The sequence below is a fragment of the Herpailurus yagouaroundi genome, unplaced genomic scaffold, assembly GCF_014898765.1.
Source record: "Herpailurus yagouaroundi ecotype Mexico unplaced genomic scaffold, PumYag 100, whole genome shotgun sequence".
Classification (NCBI taxonomy): domain Eukaryota; kingdom Metazoa; phylum Chordata; class Mammalia; order Carnivora; family Felidae; genus Herpailurus; species Herpailurus yagouaroundi.
In genome coordinates, this window is record NW_024412391.1 from 7,568,427 (window position 1) to 7,576,491 (window position 8,065).

The 8,065-nt window shown below is 41.9% G+C and overlaps 1 protein-coding gene across 1 annotated transcript in view; it reads left to right on the top strand.

Annotated features, from left to right (window-relative positions):
• MKRN1 (makorin ring finger protein 1) overlaps positions 1–8,065 on the top strand; it is a 19,752-nt gene that overhangs the window by 2,724 nt on the left and 8,963 nt on the right. The window contains exon 2 of the mRNA XM_040471794.1: positions 5,498–5,626. Within this exon, the coding sequence (XP_040327728.1) occupies positions 5,498–5,626 (129 nt within the window). The remainder of the gene's footprint in view (positions 1–5,497; positions 5,627–8,065) is intronic.

The following is an 8,065-nucleotide window of genomic DNA, read 5'->3' on the forward strand; positions in this document are numbered from 1 at the left end:
AACGTTTATTTATTTTTGGGACAGAGAGAGACAGAGCATGAACGGGGTAGGGGCAGAGAGAGAGGGAGACACAGAATCGGAAACAGGCTCCAGGCTCTGAGCCATCAGCCCAGAGCCTGAGGCGGGGCTCGAACTCACGGACCGCGAGATCGTGACCTGGCTGAAGTGGGACGCTTAACCGACTGCGCCACCCAGGCGCCCCAGATATCCTGTTTTTAAAAACTTTTTTCTTGGGATAGGACTATGTCAAATATGTCATTTATTGTAGACTTGGAGCTTTCTTAGAGTACGGACCCTGTTTCATTTGACATTATCTGTACTTGGTAACAGCTTGTTGATGCTGGTAAACCCACACGTAAAATTACCCACTTCACTCACGTGCTTGAGGATTCCTTTGCTTTCATTTAAAAAAAGAATGAACTAGAAAAAAAATGAACTTGTAAGTTTGCAAAGACATTGTTTTGGGAGACTACTTTGTCAGTTATTCGTTAAATAAGCATTAGTGCTTACAGTGAGAGATAATGCTAGATGTTCAAGGGAATGTAGAGATGCACTGTATTATAAATATCTTTATTCTGTTTGAAAGCTAAGTCTCCCTTGAATTCACAATAGTGCCGTATTTTTAGTGTTTTTGCTTATTTCCTGTGTCTAGCAATTTGACTAAGACTATTTTCTTAGGGCATAATCCTCTTAAAGTTTTTCTCCCTTTCCAGTTGATACTTGTTTTTAATTGTTCCAACTCATTTGTATATTCTTGTTGGTTACTATTTTCTTAATATATTTCTCAGAATCCTATCTCACTTTTATTTCTGCAGCTTAAGAAAAACCGAACTACATATACCTTTTCTGAGGAACTGTATTATGCTGCCCCCACCTGGCCATTTTTCATATTTTTATTGGAGGAATATTATGAAGTAGGCTATTGGTTTTAGCTTCTTTGAGTGTGGGATTAAAATAATACTTAAAAGAATAGATGGTAATTTGGCAAGCTGTAATTTTGAATTTAAGACACTGCTTGATTAGAGTGCTTCTGCAGTGGTAGATATAACTGTTTGGCAGTTGAAATAATGTAACAAAAAATACAAGTGTTTCTTCATTTCTATTTTTTAAAAGGTTTTTTGCTTTTTTGAGTGTAGGTATAGCTTAAATAAAGGAACTTACTCCAGAAAGTCTATGCAAGTGCTGTGATATCCATAGTGAAATTTATTACTTGGAACCTATGTGGTTTTGCTTTGAAGGGGTGACATTGAAAAAGTCACACAGCTCATTAAGAAATTAATTTGTTACTGGCATTACGATTTGCATGACACCTAGGTGTCTTCTACAGTTTTTATTAAGTATGTAAGTATTGTTTGTATAGGTATTGTAGGACATAAAAAGAAATCCATGGTCCTTAACCACCAAGAATTTACAGTCCAGTTTGAGAAACAGCATACATGCACTCATCAAAAACTAAATATCCCAGTAAGGAATGTCAGCCAGTTAAGTGGTAAATGCCAAATTCTCATTCAGTAATTTCTGTAAATCCACAGGTAGGTTGTTACAGTGCTAGACATGCTTTGAGGGTATTGTTTCTCTTGTACCCTCACAAGCTAATATTGTGGTTTTTGTAACATATTTTGGCAAACATGCTTAGATTTCCAAAAGATACAGCAGTGGGTAGAATCTAGTCGATTATGTTTGTTTTTATTCCTGGACAATGTCTGCCTGGAGTCCCAGAATCTTCAAGGTGGAAGGAACCTTAGAAACCATGTGGCCCAGCCTTTTACCAAAGGAGGCTTAGTCTGGGCAGTGACATCAAGGTGAATTTGGATGGTGGCTTTTTGGTGGTGGCATTTAAAAATAAGAGCATTTATTTTGGTTTTGTTTTGGGGAGAAATTCTTGGGAGAGGCTTGCCCTTCTCCACTTTTCTGTTGTAACTTCTGTTATGTCATGATCTCTTAGAAATTAGTTGGCAAGGAGGGGTTTCACTGTGAGGATGATATATAATTTTGGGTGTACCAATACCGTTCACACCACTGAGGGACAAAAGACAAGAAAAAAACCCCCAAAACCCAGACAGTACGTAGTAAACAGCATGTAAATTAACGCTTAGTATTTGGCAGTAACTGATTAGGACTTGTGTTCTAGTGTTTCTGTTGATTCTGCAGTATCCGGTGATTTTGCGTCTGCTTGAATTCCTTCGGTGTTGCTAGTTCTGGACCACCGGAACTTCTTGCTGGGTAGTTCTTTTTCTCAGTCCTCCTGTTGGACCACACATGGTATAGCTTTCTGCAGGAATAGAATAGTTCCCGAAAAGGTTGTTCCTTTGTTTTCTGGCTCGATTCCTCCGGTTAACTTCAGATCTTCTTGTGGCATGACATCTAGCTGTCTTGCCTTCTTTCTCAACCGATCTGTTCACGTACACCTCCCATCAGGCATGGGAAGAAACCAGTACAGTCCCCAAATGCCGTCTGAGTGTGGGCAGAGTGAAGCTGTGGAAGGCCCAGGTGTAAGGGAGCCAGAGTAGCAACAAAGGCCTAATGCAGTGACTTCACTCACACATCCTGCCCTCTTTTTCAAGTTCTAAAATATAAAGATAGGTGAGACTAAGATGACATCACTAGCAAGTGACAAAGCTGGAAGTGAGTCTCCCACTTCTGATGGGGAGTGCCTGGCTGGCTCCATCTTTTTGAGTTGAGTTTTCACTATGCTTGTGGATTTTCAAGAGTTTCTACCCTTCATGGATGTCAGCAAGTAAATAGCGGTGTATGTTTTACAGAGGTGCTAATGAAGTGTCCTACTGAATGTTAAGTTGCAGGTTTTAGGAAGTTGATCTTTTTTTTTTTTTTAATGTTTTTATTTATTTCTGAGAGAGAGACACACACAGAGTATAAGCCTCAGAGAGGGAGGGAGACATAGAATCCGAAGCAGGCTCCAGGCTCTGAGCTGCCAGCACAGAGCCTGATGCGGGGCTTGTACCCACGAACAGTGAGATCAGACCTGAGCCGAAGTCGACGCTTAACCGACAGAGCCACCCAGGCGCCCCGGAAGTTGATCTCCTTAAATGAAGCAACCCAAGTTATGGTCAGGCAGGGAGTGGTGGAAGATGAAATCTGACATAGTGAAGAGGGTCATAAACCCAAGTACAGCAGTTGAATGAATGAAAAGTTGGCAAATGGGATTTAAAAACAAACCTAAAATTTCAAGTATTGTGCCTGAGATTTAGGTGCTACCTTCCCAGCTGGAAATCTCTAGAGGGTTTATCAAGCCTTAAAACTGAATCAATAAATGGTCTGTGTATCTCTGACTTAAGATTGATCCCGAAGAAATATCAAAGGTATAGACACCTTTGCTTTAAAAAGCAAAAGTTCCCACCAGGGATGAGACAGTAAACAACTGTATTCAGACACCTTTGTCTTGTGTTTAAAAAGCAGAAGTTCCTACCAGGGATGAGACAGTAGACAACTGTATTCAGGCATGGACACTGTTTCAAATGGATAACCTATTAGCAACTGGATACTTGATATATAATACTTTGAGGCATAATTATACTGTAGTGGTGATTACAATGTAATTATCATTGGCTTGTTTAGGTGTTGGGTGTGTGTGTAATGTTGATGTCTTCATTTATGCAGTCAGAAATTATCTACTGATAGAACTAGTTTAGTTGCCCTGTAGTTGAGCATAAGTTCAGACCTGAGTTAGATTATGGCAAACCTAGTAACAGTTGAAGTTAGGTTATTTTTATATTTTTTTAATGGACTGCAGTCATAGCACTTCAGGATCTTGATCTTTTTTAACTGTCTCAACCAACATGTTACATTCTTGCCATCTTACCTGCTGTCACATAGAAGGTTCACTTGCAGGTAATCCCTGAATAGAACTATTCACATCCGAATTTGGGGACAGTTCAATTGAAGGAACTTCTTCAGAGTTCCTTAGGTAAATGTGAATATTTTTTTACATACCATTCAGTGGGCAAGGGGCTTGTACTTTGTTACTGTACCTACCAGCTGTAGATAACTGTGACAGTCTTGGATATAGTGATGTCATCTGCAGGACCAGCCATATTTACACCCATGAAATAGGCACTTTTTTCTTATTCTGCCAGCTGTACATAGATGCATATTTGGGGGAGTTGTGGCCTGCCAAAATTAAATCTTCATTACTCTGCTCAAGAGAAAGAGACCATTAAAGGAAGGACCAAAGAATTTACATTTTTAAAGAATGTTTATTCATTTTTGAGAGATAGCGCAGGTGGGAGAGGAACAGAGAGAGAGGGGGAGGGAGACACAGAATCCCAAGTAGGCTCTAGGCTCCAAGCTGTCAGCACAGAGCCTGATGCAGCGCTTGAACCCACAAACTGAGATCAGGACCCAATCCTAAGTACCCTTAATCAACTGAGCCACCCAGGTCCCCTGGACCAAAGAATTAAAAACAAAAAACAAAAAACAAAAACCCTGACAGAAGTCAGTGGTGGGAAGATGGACGGTGGTGGTGGTGGTGGTTCTACTCACTTGACATGATTAGGGTTATCTATAAAAATAAGGCCCATATCACTTACCTAATCCATATAAGTTACACTTAGAGAAATACGGACATCCCCAGATTCTGATTTAGTAGATAGGCAGTGAGGTCTCAATGTTTGCATTTCTAGCAAATTCCCAGGTGGTGCTGGTGCTGCCTAGTCCAGATTCCCTTAGGAAATAAGTCCTAGTAATTCCGACTGTGATACTTGGTGTTTGGAAGCTGCTGGTTAGATACACACGTAACCCTTTAAGGCACAGGAACAACATACTAACCATAGGACATCGTGATTGCCCTTTAACTCTGTGGCAAAATTGGTTTTTATTTTCACACGTGGATTTGAAAGAATTAAAATGGTCTCTTGAAGTACAGTAGTCTGACCCGTTGTGGTCTGCATTGCTTCTTGATTCTTTATCTTTGACTTTTTTACAGATAGAGCTGCTATTATTGGCTAAAGTTAGTGGAAAACAAGAAGCTACCTCCTCAGGACTGTAAAATGAGAACAGTGGTCAGATGAATGCCAACCTCAAAGTTTAAATCTGAATTGGTGCACATATGCATAGGCAGCTTTCCTGTGGTACCATAATGGATAATCTTGTCATACGGTCTAATTCTACGTGTTCTGTGTTCATTTCACATGTAATAGAATATATTGCTGCCATGCAGCACTAGTATATTACTGATACATTGGCTAAGAATTCTTTTAGTGCTGGCTCTAGACTTTTCACTTATTTATTTTTTAACGTTGATGTATTTTTGAGAGACTGAGCACCAGCAGGAGAGGGGCAGAGAGAGAGAGGGAGGGAGACACACACAATCCAAAGCAGGCTTCAGGTTCAGCGCAGAGCCGGGACGGGACGCAGGCTCTAACCAATGAGCTGTGAGATCATGACCTGAGTTGACGTCGGACACTTAACCAGCTGAGCCACCCAGGTGCCCCTGGTTCTAGACTTTTTAAATCCAATTTTGTGGTTCTTTTTCTCACAGGTATTTCATGCATGGGGTTTGTAAGGAAGGAGATAACTGTCGGTACTCGCATGACCTCTCTGACAGTCCGTATGGTGTAGTGTGCAAGTATTTCCAGCGAGGATACTGTATTTACGGAGACCGCTGCAGGTAAGAACTCTACAGATCAGTTTTGTTCGGGGGTGGGTTGGGAGAGATTGGGAGAAAAGATAAGAGTAAGACACATAATTCCAATAATCTGTCTTTGAATTGGTACCATAATCCGAAATTGCAATTGAGCAGAAAACATGTGTTTTAGTTACCTGTTTATTACAAATTACTGGGAGATTCAGCAGTTTAGAAATAATAGACATTGTCTCACAGTTTCTGGGGGTCAGAATCTGGGCATGGCTTCGTTGAGTGGTTCTAGCTCTGAGACCCCCAAGATTGCAGTCAAGATTTCTGGCAGAACTGGCATTATCTGAAGTCTTGGGGTTGGAGGATCACTTCTAGGGTGGCTCGCTCACTCACTATCGGTGAGACCTCCGTTCGCACCACACGGACCTCTCCCTGGGGCTGCTCAGCGTCCACATACTTGGTAGCTATCTTTTCCCCAGAGCCAGTGATTCAAGAGAGCCAGCAAGGACAAAGCCACAATGCCTTTTATGACCTGGTCTCAGAAGTCCCACACTCCCTTCCACTATATTCTGTTTATTATAAACAAGTCAGCAAGTCCCAGCGCACGTTCAAGGGGAGAGTGATTGGGCTCCACCTTTTGAAAGGAGTAGTGGCAAAGAATTCTGGACATATTTTAAACCATCACAGTAGGTGAGACATTTTGGGAATGGCAGCCAATTTTAGCATTCTTTCAGAAAAGGATTATGTCAACTCTTGTGTTCAAATGCTAAAGAGTTCAAAAGACTGAATTACTGATGGGTGGGATATTAATGTTAGGTCATCCCACATGCATTTTACTAGGAAGTTACTAAGGACAAAGTTTTTTTTTCATATGACTAGAAGTTCAGAAGTGGAACCTCTTGGTATCTAAGTCAATCATTTTACTCTTTGCTGATTTTTTTTTTTCCCTTTCAGTATTACTGGAGATGGGGACAAATGACAGTGACACTCTACTCCAAAAAATACCGCCCCCCCCCAGGTTTATTTATCCTTTTTAGTCACAGTATGAAAGGGGGGGTTGTCTAGAGCCCTATCATACTAAATATAAAAGCATTTCTTCATGGGCTGGTCTCTGCAGGTGTTCTAGGCCGATTAATTGTAGGGGAGCTGGGTTCTTTGCCTAGCCAGTGTGTTGAGGATCCTTGTAAACTCTGTCCAGGGAGAGAGGAAATGTTAAGAGGAGCTGAGTCCAGAGACGTCCTGGAGAGTGTGCTTGCTGTGTGACCGGAGGAGGGGAAGTATGGCTAGTTAACGGACGATCCTCTTATTCCAGTAGAGGCACTCACCTGATCGGGTCATATAGGTGGAACGAATGAAAAAAAGGTTAAACTGAAGAAGTCTAAGCTAAGGCCTGGGCTCTGTGTCAATCATCAGCTTATTTTTCAGGTAGCTTTGCCAGCCCCAGTGGCATTTCGTGCTCTCCTTTGGGACTAAGTAGAAAGAGTATATAAAGTCCATCTTCAGCACATTCCCGTAGTCCGTGAGTTTCCTCGTGGTAGACGGAGGTTGAAGGCCAGGGAGTGAGCCCTTGTTTTGGTGAGGCTCTGACATTTAGGCAGATGTGAGTCACCTAATAAGTTTACTTTATAGGAAAGGTGCAGCTCCCTCTCTGGGGAATAGTCCTGATTTGAGCTCGATTTAGAGCCCTTTGGATAAAGTGAAAGGACTTAGGGAAACCTGTGTATTAATAGCCTGCCTGAAAGGAAGGCTTCGGTGGTAATTGTTTGGGACAGATAGACTGGTCTAGGCAATCTTTTTTTTTTTTTTTTTTTGGTTTGTTTAGAGTCCTGGTGGGGGAGGGGCAGAGAAAGAGGGAAAGAGAGAATCCCAAACAGACTCCACAGTGACAGGGCAGAGCCTGCCTCGGGGTTTAGCCTCACAAACCACAAACCGTGACCTGACCTGAGCCCGAATCAAGAGTCGCTTAACCAACTGAGCCACCCAGGCACCCCTAATAGGTTAGGTGATCATTAAAAGACTGATTCTAGACTAGCTAAAGAAGGAATGTTACGGAGGTGCTTGTTCCAAGACTGCTTATTTTCTTGTTAAAATTACACCTGGATGATTTAAACTTTCGCTCTTATGGTATAGGGATTTTTTAAATATAACTTGGCCAATGCCCAGAGGTTTCAATTAATTGAACTCCTCACAGAGGGAGTAGTTTATAATGAAAGATAAAAGTCCTAGTTCCAACAGTTCAGAAAAATTACTGCATCAGTGTTTGCTAGTGGTGACACTGTTATGAAGTGAGGCCGTTCTTGCCCAGAGCTGGTGGTACACATGGCAGGAAGTCTAGTATCCTTTGCCCCCACCTGCTGAATGCTATTAGAACTCCCTCGTTTCCTGGGGCGCCTGGATGGCTCAGTCGGTTAAGTGTCCGACTTCAGCTCAGGTCACGATCTTGCCGTCCGTGAGTTCGAGCCCCGCGTCAGG